The sequence below is a fragment of the Dermochelys coriacea genome, chromosome 1, assembly GCF_009764565.3.
Source record: "Dermochelys coriacea isolate rDerCor1 chromosome 1, rDerCor1.pri.v4, whole genome shotgun sequence".
NCBI lineage: Eukaryota > Metazoa > Chordata > Testudines > Dermochelyidae > Dermochelys > Dermochelys coriacea.
This window is the reverse complement of record NC_050068.2, coordinates 62,727,171-62,747,064: the sequence shown is the minus strand read 5'-3', so window position 1 is coordinate 62,747,064 and position 19,894 is coordinate 62,727,171. Positions and strand designations below refer to the sequence as shown.

The following is a 19,894-nucleotide window of genomic DNA, read 5'->3' as shown; positions in this document are numbered from 1 at the left end:
TGTTGTTTTCTTTGTTGGGCCTGTCCTGTAGTAGGTGACTTCTGGGTACTCTTCTGGCTCTGTCAATCTGTTTCTTCACTTCCGCAGGTGGGTATTGTAGTTGTAGGAATGCATGATAGAGATCTTGTAGGTGTTTGTCTCTGTCTGAGGGGTTGGAGCAAATGCGGTTATATCGTAGCGCTTGGCTGTAGACAATGGATCGAGTGGTATGATCTGGATGAAAGCTAGAGGCATGTAGGTAGGAATAGCGGTCAGTAGGTTTCCGATATATGTTTATGTGACCATCGCTTATTAGCACCGTAGTGTCCAGGAAGTGGATCTCTTGTGTGGACTGGTCCAGGCTGAGGTTGATGGTGGGATGGAAATTGTTGAAATCATGGTGGAATTCCTCAAGAGCTTCTTTTCCATGGGTCCAGATGATGAAGATGTCATCAATGTAGCGCAAGTAGAGTAGGGGCATTAGGGGACGAGAGCTGAGGAAGCGTTGTTCTAAGTCAGCCATAAAAATGTTGGCATACTGTGGGGCCATGCGGGTACCCATCGCAGTGCCCCTGATTTGAAGGTATACATTGTCACCAAATGTGAAATAGTTATGGGTCAGGACAAAGTCACAAAGTTCTGCCACCAGGTTAGCCGTGACAGTATCGGGGATACTGTTCCTGACGGCTTGTAGTCTATCTTTGTGGGGAATGTTGGTGTAGAGGGCTTCTACATCCATAGTGGCTAGGATGGTGTTTTTAGGAAGATCACCAATGGACTGTAGTTTCCTCAGGAAATCGGTGGTGTCTCGAAGATAGCTGGGAGTGCTGGTAACGAAGGGCCTGAGGAGGGAGTCTACATAGCCAGACAATCCTGCTGTCAGGGTGCCAATGCCTGAGATGATGGGGCGTCCAGGATTTCCAGGTTTATGGATCTTGGGTAGCAGATAGAATACCCCAGGTCGGGGCTCCAGGGGTGTGTCTGTGCGGATTTGTTCTTGTGCTTTTTCAGGGAGTTTCTTGAGCAAATGCTGTAGTTTCTTTTGGTAACTCTCAGTGGGATCAGAGGGTAATGGCTTGTAGAAAGTGGTGTTGGAGAGCTGCCTAGTAGCCTCTTGTTCATACTCCGACCTATTCATGATGACGACAGCACCTCCTTTGTCAGCCTTTTTGATTACGATGTCAGAGTTGTTTCTGAGGCTGTGGATGGCATTGTGTTCTGCATGGCTGAGGTTATGGGGTAAGCGATGCTGCTTTTCCACAATTTCAGCTCGTACACGTCGGCGGAAGCAGTCTATGTAGAAATCCAGGCTGCTGTTTCGACCTTCAGGAGGAGTCCACCCAGAATCCTTCTTTTTGTAGTGTTGACAGGAAGGTCTCTGTGGGTTAATATGTTGGTCAGAGGTGTGTTGGAAATATTCCTTGAGTCTGAGACGTCGAAAATAGGATTCTAGGTCACCACAGAACTGTATCATGTTCGTGGGGGTGGAGGGGCACAAGGAGAGGCCCCGAGATAGGACAGATTCTTCCGCTGGGCTAAGAGTATAGTTGGATAGATTAACAATATTGCTGGGTGGGTTACGGGAACCATTGTTGTGGCCCCTTGTGGTATTTCTCCCTCCCACCCCACCCCCCACTGTTCCTCTGATATTCTTGTTAACTGCTGGAATTAGCCTACCTGCTTGTCACCATGAAAGGTTTTCCTCCTTCCCCCCCCCCGCTGTTGGTGATGACTTATCTTAAGTGATCACTCTCCTTACAGTGTGTATGATAAACCCATTGTTTCATGTTCTCTGTGTGTGTGTATATAAATCTCTCCTCTGTTTTTTCCACCAAATGCATCCGATGAAGTGAGCTGTAGCTCACGAAAGCTTATGCTCTAATAAATTTGTTAGTCTCTAAGGTGCCACAAGTACTCCTTTTCTTTTTGCAAATACAGACTAACACGGCTGCTACTCTGAAACCAGTCTAAATAAAGGGGCCGTTACCAGCGCCACCTATAATAGATGTGTGTGTGTCTGTATAGTTCTCAAAATTTCTGAGGCATTTTATTCAAACAATTCCAAGCCCATGTATAGAACTTTGCCATCTTTTTTGAAACAATGATATCAACAACACACTACAGGAAAAGAATGAGACAAAATTACTCAAACATCTAAAGTACCAGGATGTTGTTTGTACAAACACAGAGTTGATAAAAAAAAAAAGAATGACACAGGTTTACACTGAGTACCTGTTGTTAAACCAAAACCCTTGTCAACTGGGTCTTCATTCAATGTATGCAGCTGGCAAACTCCACTCTCTTCAGATACCGTATGCGCTGGCTTGGTTAAAAGAAATTTCCTGTAAACAATGCTTACTTATTAAAAAATGGTGTAACAAGAATATTTATTTATTAAATAGTAAAAATACTTTATACTTGTATAACAAGGATCTCAACATGTTTTACTTAAATAAAGCCTCACAACACATCTATGAGGTAGGTAAGCATTTATTCTCTCTAGTTTACAGGTCAAGAAAGTAAATCACAGAGGGACAGATTTGCTTACGGTAACTATTTATACACTTTTATTTATTGTGAGGTTAAACAGAAACAGGAAAATGGAGTACTGTTCGTTCCATTACACTATGAATCAAAGTAACTGAGAGAGTAGACTAATGAGCTAGATTTTCAGTTAGGCACACTAATATTTGCAAGGACCTAATTTATACAGGCTGTGTAAATTGTGTATGAATGTGGACATAGCCAAATTTGATCTAGATTTTCAGTGGTGCAATTTTACATAGGCTCATCTTGCACACTCACCACTCTGGATTCACAAGTGCAATTTGGGCATGGGGAAATCTGCACCTCTAAGAAATCTGACTGTAGGCACCTAACCACAGACACAAATGAAATCAGTAAATTTGTGTGTACACATCAGGCATTTGTGCTGGTAGGTTAGATGTACACAGATATTGGTGTGCAGCTGCAAATATTGCCAAATATCTCCATTTGTTCTACATTTGTATAGCTCTTAGCACAGGGGATCCTAGACACTACCAAACAAATAATGAATTGGTTAACTTACTGATTCGTTTTGCTTTCCACCAAGAGCCAACGGTCTTCAGCCACTAGGAAAATGGATTTGAGATTGATAGGTAGTGAGATAGTATGAGTTTGACCCTCCAGTACATCTAGCACAATAAGGTGGTTTCTGTGAAATGTAAACCAAGAAAACAATTATGAAGCAGAGAATGTACATGACAACTCTATTTTTTTTAAATAAAAGCAATGTAATTTATAGTTAACTCTCACCCTTCTTCTTTGTAGAACACCAGCCAGTTTTTATGTGAAAACTCTCTGCACATTTTGTGACTGATCTAAAAAAATGCATTACACATCAATTACAATTTACCCGGTCAGTCCCCAGTAGTTTACCCTGACTCCATTTATATATTTATAGTTTTGCTTTTTTCTGTTTAGAAAGGTCAGAAACTAAAATATTTGGCCAAGATGATCAAAAAAATGTGCCTAAAGTTAGGTTTCTAAACCCACATTTAGGCACATAAATAGGTGGCCTGATTTTCAAGAGTGCTGAGGATCAAGCAGCGACCACTGAAATCATACCAAATTTGCTAGTTTTTCTTTAACTAAGTAATTCACTATGATAACTGCATCTCAAAGCACCTTTCCACCTACTCCAAATTCATAAAATTGCATCAGAGTAAAATAAGTAAAATTACAGCTCACTCTGCTCTGGGCTCAACAGAACCATAACAGCTTGGAACAAAATGTTTTGTAACTCTTAGCAAAATATCTGAAAGGGTTTTGATGTAAAAATTACATATCCCTAGACAGCATCCTGAGGAGGTTGTGAAGGCTAGGACTATAACAGGGTTTAAAAGAGAACTAGATAAATTCATGGAGGTTAAGTCCATTAATGGCTATTAGCCAGGATGGGTAAGGAATGATGTCCCTAGCCTCTGCTTGTCTGAGAGTGGAGATGATGGCAGGAGAGAGATCACTTGATCTTTACCTGTTAGGTTCACTCCCTCTGGTGCACCTGGCATTGGCCACTGTCGGTAGACAGGATACTGGACTGGATGGACGTTTGGTCTGACCCAGTATGGCCATTCTTATGTTCTTATATTCTAATCCCTTATTTATTGCCCTTCTATTCTGTAACGATGATATATTCTGCTGGTACAAAACTGAGAATTCAATATATATATATAGAATTCTCAGTTTTGTACCAGCAGAATATATCACACATATATATAGCAGTACACAATCTGTTTGTTCCATAATAAGATAGAAAGGAAGCTATCCTGCTATCATGTCGGTAATACTGAGCTCTGATACGTTTGCAATAGTCTAGCCAGGAAATTGCTGTTCCTCACCGGCTCCTCCTTGTTGCCCCACCAGGCTGCTCTCTTTGGAACTTCTTGGGTATCTGGTGAGAGTAAAAGTCTATGCATGGCACCAGTTTTCGTATCCAGCAACAAGACAACATTACTCTGTAAACACAAAAGAGAGCATTACGCCCAGTCTTCTTAAAGCTCACAGCAACAGGTCTACATGAAGTGTCTTTGTTCTTTGCAATTGAAGCCAACTAATATCACAAGGAAATTTAATTTCAGAAGTATGAATTGGATTTTACTTTGCTGGAAAATTGCAGACTGGATCCTCTGGTCTAGTAAAGCTGATCTCAGTGCAGAATTGATGAAGTAAGGCAAAGGTACAACTTAACTAACAATGGTTGGTCCAGATGAATGGTCCTATTTAAAAGTTCTATACTGTTTTATTCATGCTGAAAAAATCAAATGTTTGTTTGTTTACAGGGAATTATGCAAGTCTAATGTTAATTTGCAGTGGCCTAACATGATTTATGCAGTTAAGGCTTAAATCACCTGCAGCAGCCATTTGCAATCAACTACACAGAAAAGTCATACCAGCTTTGCTTCTTCTATCTTACTAAAAGATTTGCTGCAACTCTTGCGTGTTTCCTTAATATTATGCTAGAACAACAGAACCCTGGGCCCCCCTGAATATTTAAAGTATATGGAAGTTGAAAAACTACTATATGGAAAAAGGTTAAGCTAAAATTTGATCTTATTGTGTGGCCCCTGTAGCATCACTTCAAATATTTCTTTTTAAAACATTCTAAAGTTGTTCCTAAGGCATTAAACTTTTAAGGACTCGAGAAAATGATCACACACAGCCAACCTTAACTGCTCTAAATTAAATTTTAAAAGCTACAAAAGAATAAGCTAATTAAGTCTTGTATTTCATTACTTCATTAATGTCTTGGATCTAAATCTTTGTCATTCAGTGAAACGCTACGTTCCTTCCTTTTTTTTTAAAGACGTATAAAAAAGTCAACTGTATGCGTGTCTAACATCTGAAGTAATACACAGTGAGTGACAAAGGACTAAAAAGGTGAAGTCCATAAGATTCTCCTAAATAAAATACGTACTAACTCAATCTGAGTCACACTTTTTGCAGGTTATTTTAGAGCAATGAACTTTTCATTTTTAATGAGAGCTTACTGTAGCTAAATATGGTAAAACATTTAAAATATCATGACATTTGTAGCATTTGGAAAATTCAGCTGCAGCTCAACTCTTCTAATAAAAGAAGAATTTGTTAAATGCTCACGTATTCCAACCCAAATTATAGGAATGTGGCCCAGGAGAGGGTTTGTTTTGGATTTTGGTTTTCTGCCATATTTTATTTATATACTTCTGCATCAGCATAGCTGACCTGAAGAAATGCATTAGCCTTCCAAGAAACAAAAATCCCCATATGAATCAGTTATGCGCTGCTACTTAGCATTAAGTTTATACGTGCAGTTGGTAATATAAAAAGCCTCTCTACTCCACCCCTTTTGATGTTAATGGTTTCCTTCTGTGCTAAGTGACCGATGGCATATTCTGTCTGTGTTTAATAATAGAATTTTGCGTCACTTGTGAACACATCCAACTGCAGTTCTGGCAATCCTTCAAGTGGGATGGGAAAAGATGGTGATGTGCAGTTCCATTGTGTTTGTTCTCGACTGGGAGAAAAGTAACCTTTGAGTGACCTCATGACCCTGATGTCTGGAATTCCAAACTTTGGACAGATGTAATATCCAGCCTTGTGAGTAGCATTCTTTTATTTTTAGTGACTGCAGTTTTCCTTTTCTTATTGCTGCTTTTATTTTAGTTAGGATTTTCCTCTTAAAAGTCCTTAAACCAAAGTGGGCTGTGATTTCACTGCTGAGTGGAGAAGCTGTGCTCATTTCTTGTTGGCATAGTGGGGAGTAGTGGGGAATGGCCATAGATAAAAGTAATAATTTAAATATTTAACTTTCACTTACTTCCTCCTTTTTAACCATCTTTCTTGCCCACAACAACATTTCCTGTTCTTTGGTCCTTAACTCCATTCCCAGTTTCTCCCTCTTACATGCCTCCTCTCAAACACAGCCATGCTCACGCATACAGTTTCTTCCTCTCTTGTCTTATATGCCCCACCCCCTGGAAACACATATATGCAACAAATTCAAATATTCCTCCCCTTTGAGTTATAGATGAGACTTACCTCTTGGCTCTTGGTCCTTGCAAAGTAAACTGCTCCCTACAGTGTGTGGGGAACATGTAACAATCACACCGCATACACAAAAGGAGGTTCATTATAGCAAACAGAAAACTATTTTTTCCCAAATTGTGGATGTTTATACTTGTAAACTTAGGGTTTGTCTATACTGTGCGGTAATGCATTCTACAGGAACTTTTAGTTCCTACCAGCAGGGTCTGCACAGACCAATTAATGTACAATCCTTTTGTGTGCTTTAGGAATCACACCCCTGTAGAGTGCATTACTCCACCATGTAGACAAGTCCTTAATGAGCTTTTATATAACACGTATTGTTTGTAAAATATAGTGTGAGAACCTTGGAATTTCTAACTGTTAAAATGCTTTTATACGGCAAAATGTTACATTTAAGAGTAAAATACTATGATGGGTTAATTTTATTGTTGTATTTCTATAGTTTACATTTCAGTTAATGAGAGCTTAAGAACAAGATGGGATGGAAGTACAGAACAATGTGTGGGAGATTTTGTCTCTGTGTCAACAGAGTCGAAGTCCTCACCTTGTGCAAGATCCAAAAAGGTCAGAACTTGATTTAATCCGTGTATCTTTCAAGAAAACAGATCTCATTCATGAAGGTGCAGCATCAGATCTTACTGGGGGACTAGATGCCTCAGAGCATTGCTTATGGGCTGCAAACCCTCCAATCTGTAGGTCACCAATTTTAATCCAGACCAGTTTACTATGGATTAAAAACTGTTCCCACCTAACGGATGCAGACTCAGCAGAGGGGTCAAAAACCTCATGGGCCACAGAGATTGAACTACCCCTGCTACTCATAGAGCAAGTTTCTTCCACCACATCCTCCAGATAAAGATCAAAGTATGCTGGCAGGGCACTGTGTGTGGACAGCCTGTCCTGGTGATAACAGGAACTTCATTTACTAGGATGCTGAATCAATGCTTTTTACCAGCACTAAATCCACACAATTTTTTCTAAAACAGAAGTTTATTGTTAGATACATTGGTTCTAAATATGCAAATAATCTAATTAAATAATTTGCATGTGGTTTGCTTCACTCACTCAACTCCACAAAACTTACCTGCTATCTACCTGTTACCATTCAGACTGGCCAGCAGCATTGGGTGTATTCAGAGGGGAAACACTTGGTCTGTGAGTGGGAGGGTATCCTGCAGTTTTGTGTGGTGGCAAGGAACACTGCCACCAAGCTATTTCCCTGAAGAGCCGAAGGCCTCTGCTGAGCACTCTGAACTCCTTCCCCCACAGAACCATTATGGATCTACCACCAAGATTCAGGTGACAAAGGGGAAGCCCTCTTAAGTTACCAACTGAAGCATTTGACATAGGAGAGATTAAAAAAGGGCCATGCTTACCACTGAGATCCTCAAGCCATTCAGCAGAATGTGAGTCTCCCATCCCTCTCCCAAGGAATTGTGGGGGTAGCTTGAAAGTTGGTAATCCCCACAAATATGCAATTAAGTTAAAGCCCCAAAAAAGTACATTTTAGTAACATTTTATTTAAGAAAGGAGGAAGAAATTAAGAATTTTTATTTTAGTGCAATGCTCTTAATTCAATCCAGATGGACATTATATGAGAAAAAATAAATAGCAGCAGTTTGTCTGCACAGCCATAGATATGGCTGTCTCATCCTTTCCACTATAATTATCTATTTAAGCGAGTTTTGTAATTGAATCATAATTGTTTATCTAAAAATGTTTTATTAAAACAGCTATTTGGAAAGTCACTACTTTGTGATACTAAGTACTGGGGTACTTTAAAAACAAAAACAACAAAAGGGGAAGCAGAGATTTTATTTTATTTTTAAAGTGGTTTTTGTTTCCTTTAAGATTTTAGCATTTTTGGGCCCTTTTTTTGAATACTCCTAACTGGAGGTCAGGTGTACATAAAGATACCTGGTATTTATTATAGCACTTTCTGTCTCCAAACCACTTTACCAGTGGTAGCTAATCCTCACAATGTCCCTGTAAGGTTGGTTCTGTATGTTATTACTCTCCCTATGCAGTCACAAGGAAGATGCAAAACAGAAAAGTTAAGTGACTTGCCATAGGCCAGTGGCAGAGCTTAGATTAGCACTCAGAAGTCCTGTGCTTGGTTCACTATTTGTTTTTGCTTCTATAGTGCTTATCACCTCACAAATATCAATACATTTGGCCTCATTTAGGTAAGTAATAGCATCATTCCCATTTTACAGATGCACAGACACATTAAATGACTTGCCCAGGACCACCTAGTAAGTCTGTTGCAGAGCAAGGTATAAAACCTAGGTCTCCTGTTTTTTAACCTCACCGTCATCCTTGTCCACTAGATTACACCTACCTTCTGAAAGTTTAACTGAACTTTACTTGAACTATACCAAACTCTTGATTCTACAAATTAAGGCTGAACTAGCTTGCCAGCAATACTGTCAAGCCTTCTGGCCTATGGTTACAACTGGAAATATTTCAAGATCAGATGGATTCTCAAAGTATTATATTTTTACACTTCTCAGCGGGACCAGAAGTGCAGAGATTCAAAACATGAAGAAAAAGAAAAAAACCTCTCTCTCTCTCTCTCTTTTTATTTTTTGAAGCCTTAAGGAAGGATTATTTCACTTCAAGTTAAAAATTCTGGATAAAAGTACAAGCTGTGTTACCTGACTTGTCCAATTTGCCCACCTCTAGCCTTCAAAAACCAGGGACAAATAAAAAGAACTCCAAATGTAGCATTTTCTAAAATCTTCTGATTTTTTTTGAAGTGGACAATAGTGTCTTTCCTTCCCCTTCCCATGTCAAAAGTCAGGTGAGGAAATGCCACCACAGGGGTCTTCCTCGTCCTCCTGGAAGCAATAGGCTGAATGAATGTTAGCAGTAATCTGGCCTCTGCTCATTCTGCCTGATATGAAACTAAACAGACTAAATGAGCTGTGAATTAAGGGAGAGCCCAGATCAAAGCTTCAGATCACACAGCAGTGGCCATCAAGGCTACTCCAGGGTCCAGTCCACCAGATAAATGCCCTGTTCCTTGGTATCCCATTTTGGGCCTTGCACCGAGCAAATTATTAATCTGGACTTCAACTGGTAAAAAATTAAATAGAACGATAGGCAACAATCCATGGTGATTAATAATATGCTACATGAGTGGATCATACTCCTTAGTTTTTCTGCATAAAGTGCAAGAAACTAATTGTTATAGAACGGTTAAGTCATTTTTGAAAGGATCCTAAACATACACAGGCTCTGTAAATCCAAACTGTCAGTTTAATGAAGTATATTTTAAGTATCAGTGAAGATCTATTTTAATATTAAGTTTGTATATGAAATCCTAAGCTAATGCAAAACATACAGTAATATTATTGTTAGTATATTATTTTCCAGCATGATAATTAGGTTTATTTTTAGAATGCCTTTGCCCAATTGTGCACTTGCTGAGAAAGACATGGCTGAAGTTGCCAGTATTCAAACTTATGGTCAGAGAAAGAAAAGGTTACAGCTGAACAAAAGTCAACAGCAATGTTTCATTGACCCACAGTAGCCAACCTACAGTACAGTCTTTATATCAGATTTTAATTCAGGCTTTTATTGAAAAACGTATCCCAAAAGGACAGACATTATCACGGTGTAAAACCAATCACTGAGTTAACTGCCAAAGGTTTCACAGAAGCCTTTGATAAAATATTCCCTCCCCTCCCCAAAGAAATTCAATGCTACTGAAATTTGGTTAAAAATAATACTAACAAGACAATTATTTTCATTTTAGGAATTTCAGAAGTTTAGATATATAATGGGAGAGTATTGCTTGGCTCTGCCTTCAGAAAATGTCTAGTATTCTAAACGTTCTCAGGCACTGAAGGCACAGGATTAAGTGCCATCTGTTTTATAATTTCCTGTACTGACTTTAGTCATAGAGGGCAAAGCCTTGTTTTGAACTGAACAAACTTGTTATGAGCTTCCCAAAATAGCTCAAATAGTACTTTTACAACTAATCAAGACAATTCCATTGGCAACAGTGAAGGAAGTAAGCTTTTAGATGAGAATTGGGAAAATGCATTTTAGGGGCCCAATTTAACATGGATATAGGCAAATGCAATTCTTCTGAGATCAGTAACAGGTTGCCCCTGTTTACATATGCACTGAATTTAGTCACAAGTCTGAGACCAGTAAAGAGTGCTTATATTTAGGCTACAACAATATGCATGGCTTCCTGGGATGTTAAATGTGTATGAAATATTTGACACTCCATCAGCTGTGTTGTTAATGGAAATTTCTCATTCCCTCTACTAAATGCAGGAAAGGTTCCTCTGAGCTTGCTAATAGCCACTGGGAAATGTGGAAAGAAACCAAGAACCAGTAGGAAAAAAACAAACAAACAAGAAAAGGAAAAGGAAGGCTGGTGACCAACAATAATGATAATTGTTAATGCTACGTCTCATATCACTTAGGAATGTAAACAGGACATAAGACTGGAAGGGACCCCCTGAGCCATTCATTCTAATCCCTTGCTATCGCAGGTAATACTATCATATAACCGCATTCATAAATTTATCAAGGGCCATCTTTAAATTAGTTGACTACTGCTATTGGAAGGCTGTTCCAGAATCTAACTCCTCAAACCTTCTAATTTCCAGTCTAAATGTTTTCATGGCCATTTGTGTTTGTTTCAACATTGCTATTTGGCTTAAATAACTTTTCTTCCTTTCTGGTGTCTACCCACCTCAGGCATTAATGGGACACAATCATATTTATTAGGCTATTATTATAACTCATATTATACTTATTCTTTTTTTTACTCATGTCAGCATCTTGGTAGCTACTCTCCCATCCCCTGTAAAAAGGTGTAAAATTGAAAATATTCTAATCAAGTTCTAATAGCAGTTCCAAATAAGACTACTGAAGTGATGGGCCCAAACCAAACAGATCTGACGCTGAGAAAGTTAGAATCCAGATCCAAACTTTGCAACTCTTATCCATCTCTACAATGTGGTTTACACCACCATCTTGTTTTACCCAACCATCCTACTCTCCGTTTTGTGTTCCCACAAAACTCACGCTATGGAAAGGGAAACACATGATACTTAATAAAAAACAATGGTAGCATGAACAACTGTGATTCAGAAGTCATTTATTTTTTATTAAAAGTTAAAAAACTAGAACAGGGATGAGCAGGGCTTGGATTTGAATACACAGTCTAAAATAAGGTAGTTTAGACTTAATAAGTTTCCTCTGCTAATTTGAGACTCCCAAACTCAAATCATAATCTCCTTTCCCCCCCTTCCAATAGGTCGCAGTCTACTTTTACCACTAACAGGATAAACAGGCAAATCTCAGCATTAATAATGCAAAAGTACATAAAAACATACAGTAAACCAGCCTAAACACTGCAAGAGAAAGTAGAGCTGAGGGACCCCCTCTAAAGGTTTATTAGACTAAGTGCAATTAGGCTAAAGTATCCAGAAGTGTGCATATTTATCTCACAACCTACATAGGCTGAGGAACCCCAGGGATCCTACTCTTGCTGTACAACTTTCCTCACAATGAAACATGAAACAGGAGGATATCTATTTATTTATTTTACCTGCTCTTCATGTAGAATCACTTGCCCTTTGAGTGGATTTCCCAGAGGTGCCACAGTCACAAAGGGTTGCCATATGCTTCCAACCGTTCTTGGGAAGATGTCATAACAATCCACAAAGTATCCATTTTTACTAGATACATTCATGAAATATAAGGAAACTGGATTGCATGTAGCCACATAGAGAATATTTTCAGTCTCATCTTCGGAAATAAGAAAGTAAGGCAAAATTAATGAAAGTAAAAGACTCTGTCATAGTTCAAAATCATGTTAACCAGTAGATTATTTGAAAACTGAATGATGAACTATTGTGGGAATACAGCAACATATTTAAAATAAGTTTATCCTATTATGGCACATATATCAATCAATCAATCTATGTAAGACTATGTGCTACTCTTAACCTACAGCTGCATTCCCATGATGACAAAGGGAATTTTGTACATAAATCAAGGATGCAATGTGGTCTATATGTAAACTAAACTTTTAACAGTCAAGTTGCTACCTGCTTCACACTGACTAGTCACTCCCTCCAAAAATATTCGAAAAGATATTTGAGTAGCAGACACAAACCTCGTTTGCCATCCAAATCAATTGCTAAAGACTCTACTTATAGGAATCCTCATAACCAGAAACCTATACAGGATACGCAAGTTTACTTATAAAAAAGAAAAGTTTCTAGGAAAGAGAAAACTGTAGTAAAAGTTTTCAGATGCAGACTTTTTAAAAATGTGTCCACTTACTGGAACTAAAACACCAGGTAATTTAATAATTATAGACAAAAGGAAGGAAGTTTCATGTGACAAGGGAAACAACAGTTTTTGACTCACTTTAGACATTTCTGAGTATCAAATTAAAACTGTAATTTCTATTAGTGTCATCAAAAAATTGTGAACATGCTTAGAAAGTGTAGCCACAATCAGAAAAAGGCAGCGTTATCAGTTTTTATAATTTTAATGTATTTACAATGTAAAATAAATTACAGTCACAAAATTTATTACATTTTATAATATACCATAAATAACAGTCACAAATATCAATAATGATGTGATGTGCATTGGGGCATATCTATATCTATATCTTTCTATATATAATGTAGTTAAATAAGGAAGAATTGATTCAATAAGAAAGGGCACTGATCAGCATAAGCAGCAGAAAGAAAGCACAGAGCTTTGCATGCTACAAGTCTTCCATTTTAACTGGTTTTAATTAGGGAGGGGCAAAGTTAGAAAGACTTTTTTAAATTAATTTTGAAACAATGTATTATATCAGTGGTTCCGAAACTTGTTCCGCCGCTTGTGCAGGGAAAGCCCCTGGCGGGCTGGGCCGGTTTATTTACCTGCTGCGTCTGCAGGTTCGGCCAATCGTGGCTCCCAGTGGCTGCAGTTCACTGCTCCAGGCCAATCGGAGCTGGTGGAAGTGGCACGGGTCAAGGGATATACTGTCTGCCACTTCCAGCAGCTCCCATTGGCCTGGAGCAGCGAACCGCGGAAACTGGGAGCCGCGATCGGCTGAATCTATGGATGCAGCAGGTAAACAAACCGGCCCTGCACAAGCGGCGGAACAAGTTTGGGAACCACTGTATTATATAATATAAAAATAAGGCACACTTTGAATTACGCATCTATATTCCTTTTAGAATCAAATCTCCTTCATAGTTTACGTTATCACCAATATGTTTTAATGGAATTATACTCCTCTTTCGTGACTGATTGTTTTAAGCATTTTGTCTTCTTTTACTTAAAAAAAAAAAAAAGTTAAACACAAAGAAGAGAAAAGCAAGCAATATTATTTTTTTCTATATCTCAGGCAGGCCTCACAGTACAGGTTCCCAGAAATGCATTCTCTGTGTTACTGCGCATACACTCAGTGCAGAATTTGTAGTTTCTTTTTTATTGCCATTACAAAAATGTGATATTGCTCTTGCATGTGTCAAAAAAGGGAATAAAAATTACATAGTACTGACTATTAATGAACAGCTATGATCTCATCTGTCCAATTCCGCACTGTCTCCAGTGTAACTTATATCATACAACAACAGGGAGGGATCATTACAAAAGTTACAAATATTTTACTGTACCTTCTGCTACAGCAACATCACAGACTAAGTTAACCTCATTCAATGGCAGTGTCCAAAAAGCAAGTTCTTCTGTGAAACTGAGGGACCTTGCTTCATGCCGTTCTAGTGGAAATCCCTGAACATTTAAATATACTGGACCCTAAGAGAAAATTATAACCATGAGGACTAGGTATTTTATTTCACTCACCAACCTTTATAAATGTTGGGAGTTTTCCTAAAGATTTCTATTGCTTTTAGCACTAAATGCCAGACCAAGCATTATAAACAAAAGAGAAAGGCTTATATTTGGGAAGAAACCAGATTGCTTTTTCTGTAAGCTCTCTGTATCCCATCTGGAGCCCTGAAGATCCTGACACCATTTCCCCCATAATATAAAAGCCACACTGTTGTCCTCTCTTTAGGCTACGTATTTCAACTACTACATCCATCTAGTCATGGCGAACTGCATGGAACTTAGTATGGAACCATGATCCTTAATCCCATGGAGGAGAGGTCACATTGCCTGGAGTGTTTTTGATCAATAATGAAAGACCGGAGCACAGTGCATATGTGCAAGGAAACAATTCTGAATTTCTTGATTATGGAAGGTTTAAAATATCAAACAACATTACAATAACAGTTCCCCCCCCCGAAGTAATAATTAATAAAGACAGGCCAAGACACTGGGTTTGTAGAGGATGTGGATTAGGTTCAGGTTGGAGGCCAAATCAGACCAAAGGTTCAGATTCAGATTTGAGAGAGAGAAAATTTTGGAAGAATTCAGCTGCATGTGAAATGAAACTGGAAAACAGGCTCCTTCCCATTTTAGATCTCATCCAGATGAGTTATGATCTGGGGATTGAAACTGGACCTTCCCACATATCCATGCCTGTTTCTGGGCTTCTCTAAAAATGGCATTGTCACCTTCATAACAAGAACTCTGCAAGAGCTTTTGAACTCAACCCTGCAAAATCCCCCCACCCCAGTACTCCTTTAAGTATATGTCCTGCATATTGAGGGCTCACAAGATAGGACCGCACAGCAACTCAGCAGTGTGAATGCACAAAATGGTCTACTTTTTTAAACTGTAAAATTAACAGCTTTTATTTTGTTACAAAAATCAACTCAGATTCTTCTTTCTGCAGAAAATGAGACAGCTTATATTTATTAAATCATAATCTGGATGATATTATATTGCTGTAAAGAAAAAATGACTAATCAATATTTTTAAGCATAAAAAAAAAACACACACCTTTATATTTAACTGATGGGTTTCTGTTGGACACAGTAGTTTCTGCTGTGCATTCCCTGATTGATTGATTCTCCAGTAGCCCATAAATGTATGGTCTGGCAATGGTAGCCTGTCAAACAACATATAAACAAAGAAACATTTATCCCTGTTAATTTGCAATGAACAAGGGATACGTCATTTAACCATAGAGTTTTTCCAAGAGGCTATTTTGAATATTCTCTTCTTGAAAATGCTCCCTTGCTGAAACATTCAATTTCTTTTAAATGGCAAAAATTTCAATTTTCTGAAACACAAGTAATCTCAGGATTTAAAAGACCATGCTCTGAAAAGAAAAGCTTTAAAAAGTCTGAATTGTCTGAGCTGTATAGCAAAGCATATTCAGTGCTCTCTTGATCAGCTTAATTCAATTAAAGAGGATGCCAGAATGAGTGGGAAGAGCTCTTCTAAGTGATATTTTCTTCTAGGAAAACTGCATAATGAGTACAGTAAATGTTGCACCAGGTTATTGCTGCAAGAAGGAACATTAATTGCTGTTGTATGTTCTCCTACCCCCAGTGGGTCACACAGTACAGACAATGACCGTATGCTAATTGCCTATGGGGCCAAAATTAGCTTCGGTTTGCCAGAAGCGGGGAACGGGTGACAGGGATGGATCACTTGATGATTATGTGTTCTGTTCATTCCCTCTGGGGCACCTGGCATTGGCCACTGTCGGAAGCCAGGATACTGGACTAGATGGACCTTTGGTCTGATCCAGTATGGCCTTTCTTATGTTCTGATGTATCACAAGAAAGTGCAGAAGGATGGTCCTTCTGTATGACCTGTTAAGGGTATCTATATGGCAGGTTTAGGGTTTCTCATAGATGCTTAGCCTCCACTACTTTCCATGGTCACCTGCTCACAACACAATCTTTGCCAATCCTGCTGAAAAGATGGGGTTAATTTGCCTAAACTTGAACGATGTTCTTGACCTCATTTTTTTCCATTTGTTTTTCATTCAGAAAGAGAACATGTGAGCCACTGTCAAAAATAATTTCTGTAATAACTGAAAATATTGGTATATGATAAAGTAGTTTCACAGAATATAATACACACATTTCTGTTCTTCCTCTACTCTCTCTCAAGTGATTTGCAACTACTAATAAAATGATTTAAAAGTTTTGTTAATGCAGAATAATTAAATTAAAACCAATGAACTGATATGCTAAGATACAGTATCAGAAAATTTCCTTTTGGTCTCTCTTATTTGGAACTAGTTGGCATGTAGCATGTATTTAATTTGCTTCTAGCATAAGTAAACTGAGAGCACGTGCAAGATATTTCTAAACACTATTTAAACGTCTTACGTTATTGCACAACTACAAAACTTGGCATGAGAATAGAAGACATCCTTCTAAAAATACATCTCTGAAGGCTATTTTAAGTAAGTTCTCCAAGACCGTTTGTTGTCTGTGCTTGATCTCTCTTGTTCTATTTGTCTCTGTCTGTTCCTACAGTCAGAATTCTTTAAAAATAATAGGCTCTGCAATTAAAGGAGGTTTGTTTCTTATAGATATTTTGGTCAGAGAGGGGCCCAAACCAGAACCCTGGGTCTGAGGCCCCCCTGAACTTTGGAGAAGTTAAAATCTTTCTCTAATCCAACTTTAGGAATGAACGATTATATTTTCTAATCTTTCTGAATAGCACAAGAAAAATAAATGAGAATATTCTAATAATTGTTCTGCCCATGTACCTCAATCAACCTGGAGGGGCCACTTCTTGGGGTGAGAGAGTAGTTCAGTCTCCATACCCATTCAGTCCTTGGCCCATTTGCTGAGACTCTCAATAAAGTTGCCAACAATATGTTTTGTGACATTGAATTAGGTAATGGATTGAAACCATCAAAGCATTTCACATAGGTCAATGTTCAGCCATAAAATGGTAATGGCTTTTGGTGATGCAATCTGGGCTGAATTTAAACTAGCTTGACAGGCGGTGTTTTCCGTTATCTTTAATCCGCTAGTTAACCAGCTCTGAGAAGACAGTTTTTATGACCGCCTACACCTATTTACAACATCAGTCAATACCAACGTTTGAGAACTATATTTCTTGTAATTGCTTCCTATTTTCAATTTCCCCTTTTTAATTATTTGCAGTGTGAGGCCTGTTTTTAACATTGATTGGAAAAAGATTAATATTTTTGAACGAATTTTTGTTCACAGTGTCTCAACCTTTTTAATCTGTTTCCAAACCAGTCTGGCCAGTTTTCTCCCACATCAGGAGTCAAAATTAAGCCAGAGCCAAAAGAAATTCAAGTATAACACAGCTCAGATTATGACATCCAATCCAATCATTAATATTTATTCTGGGTATACTCTTTAATGCACATATAACCCCAAGACAGATGCATTTATGCATAGAGGAGTATAGAGTCAGTTACTAGAATGACATGTTGGTTTATTAATGAAAGTAAATTTCACACTAAGAGTTTTGTTTTGGATTTCAAAATGATTTTTTGGAAAAGCCTGGGTTTGATCCATTTTTGGGGGGTGTGGCAGGGCAGGGGTAAAACCCCTTTAATGCCCTGCCAAAATGCTGGCTAAGCCCTGCTTTCTGGTAGGGAAGACAGGTGTAGGGGCCCAGGCAGCCAGCAGAGAGCCCAGCTGCAGGCCCTAACGAGGGCCAGCTCACAGCAATACTTGAATTAAGTAGCAGCAGTTGGGCTGAGGAAGGGAAGGGCTATAAAAGCCCTGGAGAAAGCTCAGTCAGGAGGCTAGCCTGGGAGCAGGTAGGAGGCTTACAGCTCTGTCTCCTCACCAAAGGCAAGGAATGTCATGGGCCAGGAGATCCTGGGAAAGGTCTGAACGGGGATAGCTGTTGGGGGGATAAAAGGGACTACATGGTGGCAATGTAAATAAAGACACAAGGGTAAAGCACCAAAGAAGGCGTTGGGACTCTATTTGGCTGGCCAACACAGGGCACAGGCATGAGGAGGTGGAAGCCTGTGTGGACCCTGTGACGCGGGTTATGAAGGAAGTACATGAATTTAAATTTATCTGTGGGTACTATGAACTTGGTAACAGTACCATCAACTTCACAAGGACTTAGATTTTAGTTTTGAACTCTTACACACAACTCTCATGTGTCATGCATTATAGATCGATGAACCTACTAATAATTATGACTACTTATGAAATTTTAAAATTTTCTCCAGTCTTTGGAAAAGCTACATGCTCCTTTTGAGAGGCAATTAGAACTGATCGAGATATACACCAGACCTGTTTGAAACTGGGTCATGTCCTGAAGAAATGTCAAAGATTAGAGCCTTTGTTTTAAATCTGAGATGTAGACAACGCATGAAAATATCATGAGTTTATAAATCTTCTATTTCCACACTTCCTAAAAATGATTTCTAGTAGGCTGGTGAGATATGAGGTAGTGTTTGGCTAGGTGTTCTTCAAATTCTTTTTTGGCCTTCCTAATTATATTTTTACACTTCACTTGCCACACCTTACGCTCCTTTCTATTTTCCTCACTAGGATTTAACTTTCATGTTTTAAAGGATGCCTTTTTGCCTCTCACTGCTTCTTTTACTTTGTGGTTTAGCCATGGTGGCGCTTTTTTGGTTCTCTATGTTTTTTAATTTGGGGTACACATTCAAGTTGAACCTCTATTACATTATCTTTATGATGTCTTGCTGGAGCTTTGCTTTGTTAATAGTGCATTTTTTTCTTTTCTTTTCCACTAAGGGGACTAAGTTCACCTTTCTCCTAAATTCTTAAGGTTTTAGTCTCTTCCCCAGTTCTGAATGGTTTAGTCCCTTGGATTTGTTGTAGAAGAGACAACATGATTTTTGTAAAGGGAAATCATACCTCATCAATCTACTAGAATTCTTTGAGGGGGTCAACGAGCATGTGGACAAGGGGAATCCAATGGATATAGTATACTTAGATTTTCAGAAAGCCTTTGACAAGGTCCTTCACCAAAGGCTCTTAAACAAAGTAAGCTGTCATGGGATAAGAGGGAAGGTCCTCTCATGGATCGGTGACTGGTTAAAAGATAAGAAACAAAAGGTAGGAATAAATGGTCAGTTTTCAAAATGGAGAGAGGTAAATAGTGGTGTCCCACAGGGGTCTGTACTGGGTCCAGTCCTATTCAACATATTCAGAAATGATCTGGAAGAAGGGGTGTCAAGGTTCCTTCCCCACTCTGAACTCTAGGGTACAGATGTGGGGACCTGCATGAAAGACCCCCTAAGCTTATTCATACCAACTTAGGTTAAAAACTTCCCCAAGGTACAAACTTTGCCTTGTCCTTGAACCGTATGCTGCCACCACCAAGCGTTTCAAACAAAGAACAGGGAAATAGCCCACTTGGAGACATCTTCCCCCAAAATATCCTCCCAAGCCCTATACCCCCTGTCGTTGGGAAGGCTTGATAAGAATCCTCACCAATTGTACAGGTGAACACAGACTCAAACCCT

General features: G+C 38.8%; 1 protein-coding gene and 1 long non-coding RNA gene across 4 annotated transcripts in view; one reads left to right on the top strand and one right to left on the bottom strand.

Annotated features, from left to right (window-relative positions):
* The window catches only part of VWA8 (von Willebrand factor A domain containing 8), a 301,480-nt gene that overhangs the window by 86,329 nt on the left and 195,257 nt on the right, over positions 1-19,894 (bottom strand). For 2 of the 3 annotated variants that reach the window (XM_038402763.2, XM_038402782.2), the window contains exons 27-33: positions 15,433-15,541; positions 14,202-14,340; positions 12,125-12,324; positions 4,362-4,478; positions 3,277-3,341; positions 3,050-3,175; positions 2,212-2,321 (exon numbers count right to left, since the gene is read on the bottom strand). In XM_038402763.2, coding sequence (XP_038258691.2) covers positions 2,212-2,321; positions 3,050-3,175; positions 3,277-3,341; positions 4,362-4,478; positions 12,125-12,324; positions 14,202-14,340; positions 15,433-15,541 — 866 coding nt within the window. Of the gene's footprint in view, positions 1-2,211; positions 2,322-3,049; positions 3,176-3,276; positions 3,342-4,361; positions 4,479-12,124; positions 12,329-14,201; positions 14,341-15,432; positions 15,542-19,894 lie in introns of all 3 variants that reach the window. The other variant, XM_043504544.1, reaches the window with a different exon arrangement.
* LOC122457951 lies at positions 5,965-10,915 on the top strand. The gene is made up of 3 exons (XR_006277741.1): positions 5,965-6,099; positions 6,992-7,113; positions 10,840-10,915. It is a non-coding gene; the product is annotated as an uncharacterized LOC122457951 (long non-coding RNA).